Consider the following 16894-nt stretch of genomic DNA (forward strand, 5'->3'; position numbering starts at 1 on the left):
ACAAACAACACTCCTGGCTGGCCCAATTTACACAGGACAGGCCCAGGGAGAGATAAACATATAAATAGAGGAGCCAAAGCCAGCTCTCTCTCTCTCCTGCGTACTGGGGTGCTCTTCTCCTCGTGTCTTTAGATCGACATGCCCTTATGCCTTGAAGATGGATTTTCCTGCTATCTTCTAAATAAAATAGAGCTGTAACACTGATTTGTCTAAGAGCTATACATGGTCCATTCAAGACCTGAGAGCTATAACACGGTCTATCCAAGACCTAAGAGCTGTAACACACCGAGGGGGCTTTAATGTCTGTCACTCCAAATCTTTGTTGTGACGAGAAAAGAATCGAGGAACATACACGCGTGACAGAGCTATTAAAGTTTTGTAGACTCCGTGACAAACTTTGTCCAAATAAGTGAGGACTGTCACGAAATCCCTGGGGCAAAACTGTCCAGGTTAACTGAGAAGCTGGCTGCGTAGGGTCTTCAAAGGCAAATAGAAATTGACTTTTCTCCCCAAGGGCACTGAATAGAAGGCATCTTTTAAATCAATTACTGAGAAATATTTGGCTCATTCAGAAATTTCAGACAATAGAGTATAAGGATTAGGCACCAAGGGGTGTAAAGGAACTACAGCCTCATTTATTATATGTAAATCTTGAACTAGTCTCCATTTACCATTTGATTTCTTTATACCCAAAATAGGAGTGTTGTAAGGACTGTTACAGGGAATTAACAGTCTTTGTTCCTTTAAATTTTCGATGATGGGTTTTAACCCTTTCTTAACCTCAGGTTTCAGGGATACTGCTTCTTATGTGGAAATAAGTGTGGGTCTTTGAGCTTGACAACTACAGGGAATAGCATTTTGCACTCGACCGGACAGATTTTCCATCAGCCCCATACTCTAGGATTTACATTTTGTTCAACTAGAGGGAGGGAAAGGGAGGGCTCCATATTCATAAAAACAGAGGCATGGACCTTGCTCAGTATATCCCTCCCCAAAAGGGGTGAGGGAGATTCTGGCACGATCAGAAACTCGTGTGAAAATAGCACAGAATCTCAGTTGCAAGATAAAGAATAACTGAAATAATATCTTTTGGCTCATCCAGACAGTCCCATTATGGAAGCGGATGGGGAAGAAAGTGGGCCAGGGGCTTCAGTAAGCACAGAGTAAGTTGCCTCAGTATCTAAAAGGAAATTGATGGATTGGCTCCCCACAATTATTAATACCCGGGGTTTCTTCAGGTGTAATTAGGATGGGAGCTTGTGTGGGGACCCCCAGGCACCTTCAGTCTTGATTGTCTTGAGAGTTCGACCCCTGAGACCTACGCCTCTGAGGACAGTCTCTCTTCCAGAGTGGTCCTTTGCAGGACCGGGACATGGAGCAGAGGGCGGCTTAGATGCCTGAGGGCAATCCCGCTTGAGGTGCCCCTCCTTTCCACAGTAATAGCAAGCCCATCCCTTTTCACCTGGGTCCCACTGGGCACTTTTCTCTGGCTGTTTAAGAAAGTTTTTCATAGCCATTGTGAAGGCTTCCGCCTTTTCCTTTGTCTTTCTTTGCCTTTTTTTCTTTTCTTCATATTCCCTACCATAACAGACCATCTGAGCCAGTTGTAACAGAGTATCTAAAGACTGATTTGGTCCATACGCCCGTTTTTGTAGCTTATGGCAGATATCTGGAGCCGACTGAGTGATAAATCTATCTTTTAAGATCACTTTTCCCTTGTTCCTTACAGAATCGGTCTAATTGTAAAACAGTATTATACTTAGACCCTCCAACCGGCCACCATTTGCTGTCCTCCAATGGATACCGTGGCCATGCAGTATGGCATAGGAAGACCAGGTGTGTCTTCTTTAAGCCCTGGGGATCAAATCTATCCCAGTTTTTCAGGATACAGTTCAAAGGAGTGAGGCTGGAATTGTTAGCTCTCATCTGTAAGAGGGAAAAAAAGCGACCAGCGCCATTTTTCTACCAGAGGCATCCCTCCCTGCTCTAGATGGGGGTGTAGACAGACTTTACACCAAAAGCTTTACCTTCCTGGTCGGACTTAGTCTGTCCCTTACCGATGCAGGCGCTGTCTTCGACCCTCTCGGTTCTACCATGGAGATGGGGTGGGGATGTACCAGGGGTAGTGTTGGGACCTAACACCATGAAAGGCTTCAGGCACTAAGGTAGGACTCACGGGAAAAGCTGAGTCATTGCCCAGTGAGGTCATCCCCGAGGATGCCAGGACTTGTCTAAGCAGCATACTCCCCGTAACCTGGTTTGAGTTTATCAGGACGTAAAAGACATCCCCCTGCAGCCAATAGCCAATTAGTAAATACCAGGAAACTCCTGCAGCCAATCAGCCCTTGCCAACTCTCTGTCTTTGTTCTCAACCTATAAATACTGCTGTAAATCTGGGCTCGGGGCTCTTGCTCCACTCCACTGCATTGGATGTGGCGGGAGCCCTAGCTCGAGCTAGAAATAAAACCCCTTCACGCTTTTGCATTGCTGTGGACGTCTTATTCTCTCAGTTTTGGGGACTCGGACTCTGGGCATAACAGGTAGACCTGATAGCATCTCTACCTGACATCCAGCTCTTCACCTTTAACCTTGCTTGTCTCTGATGCCATCCGGGGTGCAATCAGAGTAACCTTCTGGAATGCTTCCCAAGCTAAGACCGCTGAGGGAAACGTTCGTCACCTGAGTGCCTGTGCATGACCCTGAGTATATTCCTGACTACAATAAGACTGATACAAACATAAAGCTGGGATGTTCTTTTCAAGCATCACCACACCAGTATAAGAGCCTCCTCTGGTCCACTAAGAGCCAACGTTACCAAAGGAAAAAACCCATTGCAGTCCCAATCTGAGTAACCTTTAACCTCCGTGATGTTCTTGGGGCTAGAGCTCCATCTAGCTTCCGAACTTTCGATTCTTAACGAGGCTAGATGCTTTCTTGACTACCAGTCCAAGTTTGGGACCTCAGCTACAGTACGCAGTAACAGTATAGATCACAAGTCCCTTGAAAGTCTGTGATCCGACAGATTAGGTTAGTACTTCTAATTCCCAAGGAGTTGTGAATTGGTCAAAGAGACTGAAAAGTTTGACCAAGAAAGGAGAGTTTGGTCCACACGCTTTGCCCATTTCTGGTTGGTTCCCAAAGGAGTCATTGGGTGCTTCTTGGCATTGGCAGGTCGGTGTAAACCCCTGACAGGTTTCTGCCATAAGCCGTATGAGATCACCATGGAACCGCAGAGCAAGGCTCCTCACTTGCTTTGCGCAGGGCATGTCATTCATTCACACAAGCACACCGTAGAGTTAGTAAAGCACAGCAGAAAACGTGTTCGCTAAGAGAGCAAAGAACTAGAGCTCCAAGCATCCTTACCTTGTCCTGAAGGATCCTGGATGAGCCCCCAAGATGAAAGGTTGTTGTTGAATTATGACACCGGGATTCTTGGCCTGGAGGAGAAGAATTCAATCCGGGGCCAGAGACGAGGCTTGATCACTCAGAGTTTTGTGTAATAAAGTTTTATTAAAGTATAAAGGAGATAGAGAAAGCTTCTGACATAGGCATCAGAAGGGGGCAGAAAGAGTACCCCCCTGCTAGTCTTCAGCTGGATGTTATATAGTCACAAGCAGCCTGTTAATGAAACAAAGGAATGTCTCAAAACTCAGAATGGCACCAGGCCCCTCACCCATAAGATGTATTTTGGGATAACCTTGGCTCCAAATGGTTTATCTTGAGCCATAAAAGGATTAACTTGAACCTTGAAGAAGGGCAGAGCACCATAGAAATAGTTTCATTTACATAGATTAGAGGAACAATATTGGAGTATATAACATACTGGTTTATCAAGTAGGTTCTGAGCCCAAAAGGCAGAACCAGCTTGAAGACAGAGTTTGGGGTAAATGCATAGTACATTAGCATAGCTTAAGATAAACATTTCCATAAAAAAGGCATTGGTTAACTTCAAGTGAAACCAGGTGTCATTATGGTAACACAGAATTTTAAGAGAAACCTCCCTTTAAATGTGTATAGAGAAAGAAAAATATCCTTAGTTTGTTTCCTCCTGCCGCTTAAGAGAGATAAAATGTCTGACACTTGCAGGCTATTTCCTCCGTTTGGAGACTCCTGGCCTTCCTGCCTGTTACCCTCTCAGCCCTGCCCCACACCCCCACCCTCCCTTCTGCTCTGAGCATCCTCTGTGGAAGGTCCTGCTCCCATTCCCAGGGGACACTCACTAGGGTACACATAGCACAGGGTTGTCAGCACCTCAGGAGAGGAGTGGATGGTGGTGCTCTGGGCCCAAGGCCCTTTTATCTTAATCTTGGGCTCTGCCCTCAGGTGTGAGACATGACCTGGGCATGAGAAGACTGCCTCCTGCCACCCATGTGGCTCCTGTGACTGGTGACACTGGCAGTTCCTATCTGCCTCCCTCCATTTAGCTCCTGGCAGCTGCTCCCAAACAGGAATAGGACTGCTTAGAAAAGGTGGCAGGGAAGAAAATCCCTACCTATAATTCCAACCCCACTCTCTCTCCCTGAAAGATACCCACTTGATTAATTTTAGACCTTGAATTCCCGGCTCTTTTTTTTTTCTTGTCTCCCAAGTCTTAATTCAAAGGTTCTGAGCAATCTGGTTTAAATCAAGTTTCACAGAATCTTCCAACTCTATTAGTGAGAGAGAGATAGTGTGTGTGTGTGTACCTTCAGGGGCATGAGTTTGGGGTTGTTTGCATATGTATATGTCCCACAACAACTAAGAACCTCATTTAAAGAGTCATACAGACCTGAGAGAATCATTCTGCCACCTACTGGCTGCACGATGGTGTGATCACTCATCTAGAGCCAGACATCCTGGAATGTGAAGTCAAGTGGGCCTTAGAAAGCATCATTATGAACAAAGCTAGTGGAGGTGATGGAATTCCATTTGAGCTATTTCAAATCCTGAAAGATGATGCTGTGAAAGTGCTGCACTCAATATGCCAGCAAATTTGGAAAACTCAGCAGTGGCCACAGGACTGGAAAAGGTCAGTTTTCATTCCAATCCCAAAGAAAGGCAATGCTAAAGAATGCTCAAACTACTGCATAATTGCACTCATCTCACACGCTAGTAAAGTAATGCTTAAAATTCTCCAAGCCAGGCTTCAGCAATATGTAAACCATGAACTTCCAGATGTTCAAGCTGATTTTAGAAAAGGCAGAGGAACCAGAGATCAAATTGCCAACATCTGCTGGATCATGGGAAAAGCAAGAGAATTCCAGAAAAACATCTATTTCTGCTTTATTGGCTATGCCAAAGCCTTTGACTGTGTGGATCACAATAAACTGTGGAAAATTCTGAAAGAGATGGGAATACCAGATCACCTGACCTGCCTGTTGAGAAACCTGTTTGTAGGTCAGGAAGCAACAGTTAGAACTGGATATGGAACAACAGACTGGTTCCAAATAGGAAAAGGAGTATGTCAAGGCTGTATATTGTCACCCTGCTTATTTAACTTCTATGCAGAGTACATCATGAGAAACGCTGGGGTGGAAGAATCACAAGCTGGAATCAAGAATGCTGGGAGAAATCTCAATAACCTCAGATATGCAGATGACACCACCCGTATGGCAGAAAGTGAAGAGGAGCTAAAGAGCCTCTTGATGAAAGTGAAAGAGGAGAGGGAAAAGTTGGCTTAAAGCTCAACATTCAGAAAACGAAGATCATGGCATCCGGTCCCATCACTTCATGGGAAATAGATGGGGAAACAGCGGAAACAGTGTCAGACTTCATGTATTTATTTATTTATTTTGGTCTCCAAAATCACTGCAGATGGTGATTGTAGCCATGAAATTAAAACACACTTACTCCTTGGAAGTTTGACCAACCTAGATAGTATATTGAAAAGCAGAGATATTACCTTGCCAACAAAGTTCCGCCTAGTCAAGGCTATGGTTTTTCCAGTAATCATATATGGATATGAGAGTTGGACAGTGAAGAAAGCTGAGCGCTGAAGAATTGATGCTTTTGAACTGTAATGTTGGAGAATACTCTTGAGAATCCCTTGGACTGCAAGGAGATCCAACCAGTCCATCCTAAAGGAGATCAGTCCTGGGTGTTCATTGGAAGGACTGATGCTGAGGCTGAAACGCCAATATTTTGGCCATCTCATGTGAAGAGTTGACTCATTGGAAAAGACTCTGATGCTGGGAGGGATTGGGGGCAGGAGGAGAAGGGGACGACAGAGGATGAGATGGCTAAATGGCATCGCTGACTCAATGGACATGAGTTGAGTGAACTCTGGGAGTTGGTGATGCACAGGGAGGCCTGGTGTGCTGTGATTCATGGGGTCGCAAAGAGTCGGACACGACTGAGCGACTGAACTGAACTGAGGTCACTTTGTGCAGTATGAACCCTACAGTGTTGAGATATGTGGTCTGTATGTAGTTGAGTACACCACTACTTAGAAATATTACAGAGATGATGAGAGAGACTAAATATGTGAAGATATGTATGTTTGTGGATGTATATGCACCTACACCCTCACACACACATACGTATCTCACCATGCTTCTCTCTGCATCTGGAATTGCCTGGTGCTCAGCCTTCTCTCAATTGTTCTGCCTCTTAAATGCCTATCTCTCCTTTGCCCCATCCCTCAGTGGGTTTCAATTCCCTTATTGAATTCTATTCTTCATTGGGTTCCATCCTTCACCTTCAGAAGTAAGTTTCCTGGACCACTAAGTAGGTTTCACCTTGGGGTCTACAATGAGCCAGTCTCTACTGATGGATTGTTGAGGGCTTTGTAGACCTTGGCTACATCTCCAGTATAGGCTTTGCTACTTCCATTTAGAAATGTTCTTCTTAAGCTGAAATGGCTCACTTTTTTTCTACTGTAATTTGTTTTTGCTTATCAAACTCCTATGCTTTATTCCATGTTTTATGTTCTATTGAAACTGTTTTGTTCAAATATAACTTGCTGTGATATTCTTTTTGTGTCTTCTCTCTGAAATACATTTAAAACAAACTCTCCTTAAATCCTCAGCTTGGGTCTTATATTTCTATCTCCCTCATCAGCTCCTAATATAGGACTGTGCATTCAATGGGTAATGAGTTTTAAAATTTGTTGATTAATATCAGTGTTAATTTTCCTTTGATGATGACTTAAGCCATCATCAACAGAATTCTTACTCTGAGATGTTCACATTACAGTGTACAAACTCTATCATCTTGCATAAATTTTTTCCTTGAATACCTGGGTATGGTTCATGCTGTTTCAAACAGTATATTTAATTAGTAATTTTGATTACTTTGCTCATGCAGGTAGCTTTGATTCAGGAATCCAGTCTATTCATTCCAAAGACGATGGGATGTGGAAATTATTTTGTCCATGCCTCTGCCATCACAAAGGGCAGTGCCCTAAAATTCCAGTTAACTTGACTTGGGTTTAGCAACATGATGTAACATCTTTACAACTGGGTTTAGATCTCAATGGCTTGGGTACCATTTTAACATAAATGATGTGCACTAGTAAAGGACTGATTTTCTGAGAGAACATGTTTCTTCAGTGGTCAGGCCTTCATAATCTCAGGAGATAGGAGAGAGGAATGCTGACCCCTAGTGAGAATTAATGCAGACGGTGAATTTTGCTCTGTTTTCTAGATTCCACACTATGCATATGAGTGATTCTGATTCATTTCCTTCTACTCCAAACATCTACTTATAGTAACAACAATAAATCAATACTCAAAAATTACTAGAATATGTACCTAGGATTTTTTTATAAGTAAAATAGTTTAAGCATGGCAAAAAATATCACCACATTAATTGAGAGAGACACATGTATCCCAGTGTTGACTGCAGCACTGTTTACAATAGCTAGGACATGGAAGCAACCTAGATGTCCACTGGCAGATGAATGGATGAGGAAGTAGTGGTACATATTGACACAATGGAATATTACTCTGCTATAAAAAGGAACACATTTGAGTCAATTCTAATGAGGTGGATGAAATGGGAGCTTATCCTACAGAGTGAAGTAAGTCAGAGAGAAACACAAATACTGCATATTAATGCATATATAGAAGACTCTAGGGCTCAGACGGTAAAGCATCTTTCTACAATGCAGGAGACCTGGGTTTGATCCCTGGGTCAGGAAGATCTCCTGGAGAAGGAAATGGCAATCCACTCCAGTACTATTGCCTGGAAAATCCCATGGACAGAGGAGCCTGGTAGACTACAGTCCCTGGGGTCACAAAGAGTTGGACATGACTGAACGACTTCACTTAATGCATATATATGGAATTTAGAAAGACGGCAATGATGATACTGTATGCAAGGCAGCAAAAGAGACACAGACATAAAGAACAGGCTTTTGGGATCTGTGGGAGAAGGCGAGGGTGGGATGATTTGAGAGAATAGCTTTGAAACATGTGTATTACCATGTGTAAACAGATGACCAGGGGAAGTTTGATGTGTGAAGCAGGGCACTGAAAGCTGGTGCTCTGGGGCAACCCAGAGGGACGGCGAGGAGGGAAGCGGGAGGGAGGTCAGGTCTGGGGGACACATGTGCACCCGTGGCTGATTCACGTCAGTGTATGGCAAAACCCACCACAATATTGTAAAGCAATTATCCTCCAATTAAAATAAAGTAATTAAGAAAATATCACCACGTTAAAAACCTATATGGGGCAAGGCATCATTTTCAAAACAACCACCTGAGAGAAAACAAAATATACAAATCAGTAATAGGTCAAAATTCAAAATAAACAGAAATTTATTATAATTTTATAGAAAATGAATAAACCTACCTACAAACTAATGGATAAAATGCAAGAACAAATAGCTTAGGAAGAAATTCACACGAGTAATACATTTTGAAATTTATTGTTTCATGTTTGTATGTGCAAGTAACCACAAAGTACAAATAAATAAGAATAACTTCTCAGGAATGAGGCCTATCAAATTTATTCCTTTATGCGGGACTGGAACAAATATAAAAGGGGTAACAAAACTCAGTATTGCTGAAGGTGATCAAAAGTGGATCTTAAGTTGTTAGAAATATAAATTGGCCTAGCCATCTGAATGGAAGTTTGGTGATTCATTATTCAACACATAATTACTCTTTGTATACAAATTTGCTTTAAGATGAACGTACTCTTTAAAACAGGCATTGAACTTCTAAGAATGTAACCTAAGGAAAAAGGGTTTTATAAAAATTTTATGTGCAAGGATAATTGCTACTAGGAAATTAAAATAATAACAAAAGTTTAAAAAGTTGCAAGATATGTCAGAATATATAATAAATTATGTTTTTACTGACCAGCAAAAAGTAATTCAAAAATATAATTTTAGAATTTGCTAAAGTATAAAAAATATATAAAGTCTAAAATATGATCCTTGTGTAAAATTTTTTGGTAAAAGAGAAGACTTTATTGAAATATATTATAAAGTACCAAAATAAGTAGAGTTATACTGTATTTATGGATGAATAAAAATTATCATAAAATTTGTCACCCCTTCACAAGTTAATGAAAGTATCTTGTGAAATTTTCATCACAATTCTAAAGATGTTTTGTCTTTCTTCATTTTCATTTGTGGGACATGACAAACTGACCCTAAAATTGATTAAAAAAAAAAAGAGAGAGCAGAGATCTAGTAATTGTTAAAACAATCTTAGGGAGCAGAACAAAATAATGGAAACTGTATGATTAGATAGTGCAACTGATTTTGCACCTACATTAATGAAGGCAGCAGGATAGTCTCACAGGGACAAATTGACAATGAAAATGATCATCAGTCCAACTACAGAAGTGCACATATGTGGAAACTCAGTTATGACTGAGTAGGTATTTTAGATTAGTGGTGAAAGTGAAATATTTGATTATGATAAGGAGACAACTGTTATCCACTTGGAAAAAATATGAAATTGTACAAATATTCTTTCTAGGTTGAATAAGGGCTTTAACTTTTTAAAAACTTCTTACTTTATATTGGTGTATAGCCAATTAACAATGCGATCTTTTCAAGCACACAGCAAAGTCATTGGGCCATGCATATACATTTATCCATTCTGCCCCAAACTCCCTTAACTTCTGAAGGAAAGCAAAATTTTACAACTTTCTAAAGAAAACTGAAAAGAACAGATTTCTGAATTTACAAATGGTTGAGAAGTCTTAAAATCATGAAAAGTGCAAACAATACAATGTTGCAGAAATGCAGTTATATTAAAAATAAAACACTTTCTAATTAAATGACAGTATTAAAGGCAAACAGGAAAACAATTTATTTGGGAAAGATACAACTCATTTAATAATCGTGCATTAGTAACCAGGATATGTGAAGAACACTTACAGATCCTAACAAAAGAAATTAAAAATAGAAAAATAGTTTTAAAATAAAAACAGAAAATTCATAGAAGAGAAAATCCAAATGACCAACATAAAAAGATGCTCATGATCATTACTAAGAAAGAAAGACACATTAAAACTGCAATAGTATACCAATTCATATGCATCAAATGGCAATTATTTTAAGTCCAGTAACAACATGTAGAAAGGATGATTTTTATATTAATATATCATAAGTAGAACTAGAAACTGATAAGAGGAGATTAGAGTAATGGACATGATCTAAAACACAACAGCCCCACTTGTAAGGGCTGAACTTAGAGAATCTCTCCAACATATATGAAGACAAACAAAAATCTCCATAGCTACAATATTTATACAGCAAAGAGAGCAAAAAATCTAAGTGCTCATCTAAAAAAAGAGGAAGGATAAAATCAAGCTCTCAAGCTGTACTCATAGATGGATACTATACATTGTAGAAAGAAACTATAGCTACACAAATCAGCTTGACTAACTCACAAAGTCATGTTTAAAGAAGAAAGAAAGTTACAGATGAGTCACTCAAGTATGACGCCATTACTATAAAGTTGAAACCACACACCTATTTTATATATATATATATAGTGTCAGAGTTATGAAGATGGAATAAAACATGAAGCAATATCTTAAAAACTTGCTTTAAACCAGATTGTATGTAGTCATTAATAACATTTGGGAAGAAAAAGGTAGTGTTGGGCAGAGCAAGGGGTAGGGATGGAGGCAGGATGGTTCCAAGAAGGAAAGGCAGGAGTCCTCAAGAAAGGCACCCTTCAGAAAAAAACAAGTGGGGAAGGACAAGAGGATTTTCCCTCTCTGCCTTTATTTCTGAGCAGCCATATTCCTTGGTGGTCACAGATGTCCTGAGCCACATGGAGGACACTGCCAGTCATCACCTGTCACAGGAACCACGTGGGTGGAAGGAAGCAGTCTTCTCATGCCCAGGTACTGTCTCACATCTGAGGGTAGAGCTCAAGGCTGGGATATAAGGGCACTGGGGCCAGAGCACCTCCATCCACTCCTCTCCTGGGCTGCTGACAACGCTGTGCTGCGTATGCACTGGTGAGTGTCCACTGGGAACGGGAGCAGGGCTTTCTACAGAAGATGCTCAGACCAGAGGGGAGGACGGGTGGAGGCTTTGCAATGTGTCCACATGCCTATGTGTGTGTGTGTGTTGAAATGCGGAGGGTGAGAAGAGGACGAGACTGGTCTTCTTTAGCAAAATAACAAGTCTTGGGAAGACTAAGGGAAGCGGCAGTGAGGAGGCTGGGAACCTGGGTAGGAGGAGTTGTGGAGTTGTGACTGAGTGTTCTAGAGAAATCCAATTGATGTATTTTTTGGTCAGTGAGCTGAAGGATTTGCAATATTGATCATGCTAACCTACAGCTGTGTTCAAAAAGGGACGCTCATCTCTGAAAACATAACTGTCCTGGAAAAGCAGAGATGGTGACAGTAGCGCCCAGCCAGGAGAGAGGAAATCAGAACTGACTGACTCTTTTAAACTCTCAGATTAGTGGGTCTGCAGAAGTGAAGAGGGAAACCCCAAAGCTTGGTGCTAAGGTATTAGTTTGTGGTGAGTGTCTGTGGAGAATGCAGAGCACTGGACTAGCTCAAGGGCCTGCATGCAAGTCCCAGCTTATATTAATTAAAAAGCTACTTCTGGGCAATCTCCAACATCCTTTGAGATTGTGAACACTGAGAGTCCCTTGGACTGCAAGGAGATCCAAGCAGTCCATTCTGAAGGAGATCAGCCCTGGGATTTCTTTGGAAGGAATGATGCTAAAGCTGAAATTCCAATACTTTGGCCACCTCATGCGAAGAGTTGACTCATTGGAAAAGACTCTGGTGCTGGGAGGGATTGGGGGCAGGAGGAGAAGGGAACGACCAAAGATGAGATGGTTGGGTGGCATCACTGACTCGATAGATGTGAGTCTGAGTGAACTCCGGAAGATGGTGATGGACAGGGAGGCCTGGCGTGCTGCGATTCATGGGGTCACAAAGAGTCAGACATGACTGAGAGACTGAAATGAACTGAACTGATGTCCCTATAGGACAAGAATATCTAGGAAATTTTCCAAGAGGGAATGACTTTTCCCTAAAGATATGACTTCATCTCTAGACTGCTTCTTGAATTTTTTTTTCATGATTTTTACAGTATAATTATAGTAGATCTCCTACATACTGGATGTTTGGGTTTAAGAACATTTTTTTTTACTATTTTGGTCTCAGTTTTTCTAATTATAAAGCAGGAGAACATTTGACATTAAAAAAAAAGAAGCTATGAGAGCATTTGAGCAACTACTGGAAACAATTAAACTTTCAATGTTTATTTATCTAGGACTGCATTAAATAGTTTGTCAAACTAAAGGGGATAGAAAGATGGTGAAAGCTCAGGAAGGGGCAGGGAGGTCTCTATGTGCTGGTCTGACCTGTTCTCTGACTCTCCCTCAGCTCCTGAGCCCACCCACCAAGATGTCCTGCCAGCAGAACCAGCAGCAGTGCCAGCCCCCTCCCAAGTGTGCCCCCAAGTGCCCCACCCCTAAATGCCCCCCAAAGTGTCCCCCGAAGTGCCCCCCAGTCTCCTCCTGCTGTGGCCCCAGCTCCGGGGGCTGCTGCAGCTCTGGCTGTGGGGGCTGCTGCAGCTCTGGATGTGGGGGCTGCTGCCTGAGCCACCACAGGCGTCGCAGGTCCCACCATCGCCGCCGACTCCAGAGCTCTGATTGCTGCAGCCAGCCTTCGGGGGGCTCTGGGTGCTGTGGAGGAGGGAGTGGTCAGTCCTCTGGAGGTGGCTGCTGCTGAAGTAGACCCTGAGCCACGAAGAGCTGACCTGGGGACAACAGATGGACAAACACTTCCTCCTTCTCCTGCCCCTCCTGCTCGGCCTGCCCCAGTTGCTAGGGAGTCTGGGTGAGGCCTTTGAGCTCTGGTCCAGGGAGTACTTTTCCTTGGGTCCAGGAGCCCCAAACTCCCTCCCAAATACATTTATTCACCTCCTTTTCATATGTGTGGAATCTCAGAACCCGAAAGCACGACCCCGTGTCCCTCTGAAGCTTCTCTATTTGCATAAACCAGCCTGATGTGAAACAATAAAGCTAGAAGTCTGCATTCCTTCTTGTCTGAAATGATGTTTTTATCCCTACATCATCTTTCTCATACTCTGTACTCAACTTCTGGTTCCCCTAATGCCTCGGTATGTACAGACCTGGTTCAAATTTGCCACTTGTGCCACTAATGCCCTTTATAGCAAAACAAAAAAATGTATTGATTCAGAGTCTAAGCCAGGATCCAATGCTGCACTTAGTTGCCATGATTCTTCAATCTCCTCCTACATGTGACAGCCCTTAGGTTTTTTGTCCTTCATGTCCTGGGCATATTTAAGGAGCTCTTGGTTTAGTGGACAAACCCTTAGTTAGGATTTGTCTGGGGGTCTTCTTAACTAGATGTGATTATGCAATTATGTAAGGGATCCCACAGAAGCAATGTTTTGTCTATAGCATGTGAGAGCCTGATATCATGCCTCACATGATATGTAACTGACTCATTCCTGGGATTCTGAAAATTGGAATGCAAATATTTGGAAAGATTCTGAAAAGGCAAAACATTGAATTTCTAGGTTCGTATCTATTATTATCATTGTTGTTGTTGTTGTTATTTGTAGTAGAAGCAGAATTTTCTACCCCATCTGAGTAAATTAAACCTGTATAGTCCCAGGAAATGGTAATGACCTCGGCATAAGAAGTAGCCTTGCAAGAAACTACTGGTTCTCACCTGTGCCATCCCATTACCTCCCTTTACTCCTAGATAAGTGGACTGAAGTCCCAGTAGACCTCAAAAGGCGAAACATGAAGTGTGACCCACAAACAAGTGCACTACACTCCACAAGAACTACATGATGTTTTCTGATTTATATACATACAAACCCAGGGCATACGTGTGTAATGAATATTACTGCTGCTACTGGGCCGGGGTAATTGTGGAAAGGACTTAAAGTTGTATCAGGCCAAATTTATGGATTTAGATCAGCCAGGTAGATATTCTAGGTTTAACATTGTAACTTTGGGGGTTAGAGAGGGCTCTAACAAATGGTTGAATGGCTATAACATGAAGCAAAGGCAGTCTCCACTAAATGAAGATGAAACACCAGAACTGCCTTAGTTTACTGCAGAGGAAGGGATCTGGAGGCTTGGTGTTATTGGAATCTAGGGTGAAGTTGTCATTTAAGATCTGCTTACCCACCCTAGAAGGGTCCAGAGGACTCGCCTTTTACAGTGACCAGGAGAAATCAATCGTAAGGGGGAGCTCTGGCATCTTTGAAGAGTTCTGAGATGGTTCTTCTCTATAAGCCAAAAACTACAATGGAATCTAATGTCACCAAAATGAGAAACCTAAACACAATAGGGATAATCGGATCCCAGGACAGCAGGAGCAAGTGTCAACACTTAGTCACCCATAGCAAAGTGGGTGTGGCTACTGTAATGCATGACAGGGTCAATGCAGCAGTCAGCGTGTTCTGACCACCAGAAAGCTCTGTCTCTGTTAGTTAATCTCTGCTTACTTAGAAGTGAAGTAAATGTCAAGTCTACCAAATTTTCACTTGATATATGAAAAGTTAAGAGTTCTAAGTCAAATGAACAAAACTAAATCATAAAAAGAGAGAATCATGTTCCACCAATCAATTTCTAGTCTTGAGCTTGTTTATAAAACCCAGAACTCTTTGAATGAAGGAGAGGCCAGTTCCCTTTGAAGAAAAACCCTGGTACACTGCTCGAGAGTTAAATACTGTCAGTCTTTCCCCCAATCTTCCTCAAAGGGACCTATAATCTTTAACCAGGGTCACTGTGGATACACATGGGTTCAGCAGCGTGAATTTTCACTCACCATGACTGACATACCTATAAAGACCAACACTGAGTTCAAGTAGACACTATTACTAGGGTTGATGAGCCAGCTACCTGGAAGCAGATTGACTATATCAGGACATATCATGAAATGGCAATGTTCTGTTCTTACTGGTATAAAGACTTACTCTGAATCAAGGCAAATTGGAAGTGGTCAAACAGGAGATGACAGGAGTGAACATCGACATTCTAGAAATCAGTGAACTAAGATGGACTGGAATGCATGAATTTAACCCAGATGACCATTATATCTACTACTGCGGGCAGGAATCCCTTAGAAGAAATGGAGTAGCCATCATAGTCAACAAAAGAATCCAAAATGCAGTACTTGGATGCCATCTCAAAAATGACAGAGTGATCTCTGTTCGTTTCCAAGGCAAACCATTCAATGTCATGGTAATCCAAGTCTATGCCCTGACCAGTAATGCTAAAGAAGCTGAAGTTGAACAGTTCTATGAAGACTTACAAGACCTTCTAGAACTAACTCCCCAAAAAGATGTCCTTTTCATTATAGGGGACTGGAATGCAAAAGCAGGAAGTCAAGAAACACCTAGAGTAACAGGCAGATGTGGCCTTGGAGTACAGAATGAAGCAGGACAAAGGCTAATAGAGTTCTGCCAAGAGAACACACTGGTCATAGCAAACACCCTCTTCCAACAACACAAGAGAAGACTCTACACATGGACATCACCAGATGGTCAACACTGAAATCAGATTGATTATATTCTTTGCAGCCAAAGATGGAGAAGCTCTATACAGTCAGCAAAAACAAGACCATGAGCTGACTGTGGCTCAGATCATGAACTCCTTATTGCCAAATTCAGACTGAAATTGAAGAAAGTGGAGAAAACCACTCAACCATTCACATATGACCTATATCACAGAGGATGAGATGGTTGGATGGCATCACCGACTTGATGGACATGGGTTTGGGTGGACTCCGGGAGTTGGTGATGGACAGGGAGGCCTGGCGTGCTGCAGTTCATGGGGTCGCAAAGAGTGGGACATGACTGAGCAACTGAACTGAACTGGATATGGATTTGTCTTCCTTGCATGCAATTCTTCTGTCAAAATTCTCATCTGAGGACTTATAGAATGTCTTATTTATCATCATGGAGCTTCACAAGACACTGTTTCTCTGACACTTAATTTTATGTGTTGGTCTGAATGGCCATGGGATGCCCAAGCTAAGTGATATTTCTAGATATGTCTGTGATGGTGTTTCTGAATGAGGCTAGTATTTGAATCAGTGGATTCATTAAAATAGACTACTCTTCCCATTGTAGGTTTGGAATTACGCAGTCTATTGAGAACCTGAAAAGAACAGAAGGCAGAGGATGGAAAAATTGGCCCTTTTAAAATTCTTGACCAATTTCTTGAGTTGAAGCACTGAACTTTTCCTTGGTTTTTCTGATTCTCAGTCTTTCAGACCCAGACTGGAATCCATACCACTGGCTCCCCTGGTTCTTGGGCCTTCAGATGTGGACTGAATTATACCACCAGCTTTCCTGGGTTTTCAACTTGCAGATATCAGATCATGGATTTCTTAGCATCCTTAATTACATGAACCCATTAAAAAAATATATATATATATCTTCATATATATTATATAATATACTATATATATATAATACATATTATATATATATA

At 41.9% G+C, this 16894-nt stretch overlaps 1 protein-coding gene across 3 annotated transcripts; it reads left to right on the forward strand.

Moving 5' to 3' along the window:
* Window positions 1–11299: 11299 nt before the first annotated feature.
* On the forward strand, window positions 11300–13454 carry LOC102185235 (late cornified envelope protein 1A-like). Of its 3 annotated transcripts, XM_013962369.2 has the most exons (3): window positions 11658–11816; window positions 11859–11906; window positions 12798–13454. In XM_013962369.2, exons 1-3 carry the CDS (start codon window positions 11790–11792, stop codon window positions 13143–13145), a joined length of 423 nt encoding a protein of 140 aa, XP_013817823.2. In that variant the 5' UTR covers window positions 11658–11789; the 3' UTR covers window positions 13146–13454. The 3 variants fall into 3 exon arrangements, 1 of the variants encoding a protein (XP_013817823.2); XR_309869.3 differs by lacking the exons at window positions 11658–11816; window positions 11859–11906 and adding an exon at window positions 11300–11408; XR_309870.3 differs by lacking the exon at window positions 11658–11816 and having other exon boundaries at window positions 11859–11919.
* The last annotated feature ends 3440 nt before the right edge of the window (window positions 13455–16894 follow it).

This window comes from Capra hircus, unplaced genomic scaffold (assembly GCF_001704415.2).
Source record: "Capra hircus breed San Clemente unplaced genomic scaffold, ASM170441v1, whole genome shotgun sequence".
Taxonomy (NCBI): domain Eukaryota; kingdom Metazoa; phylum Chordata; class Mammalia; order Artiodactyla; family Bovidae; genus Capra; species Capra hircus.

What these genes read in the sequence shown, in the direction of transcription:
- LOC102185235 (XM_013962369.2), top strand. Translation starts at nt 11,790, where the DNA reads ATGGTGACAGTAGCGCCCAGCCAGGAG. An exon ending in CAGTAGCGCCCAGCCAGGAG is followed by an intron (nt 11,817 to 11,858) that starts AGAGGAAATCAG and finishes AACTCTCAGATT; the next exon opens with AGTGGGTCTGCAGAAGTGAA. An exon ending in CCCCAAAGCTTGGTGCTAAG is followed by an intron (nt 11,907 to 12,797) that starts GTATTAGTTTGT and finishes ACTCTCCCTCAG; the next exon opens with CTCCTGAGCCCACCCACCAA.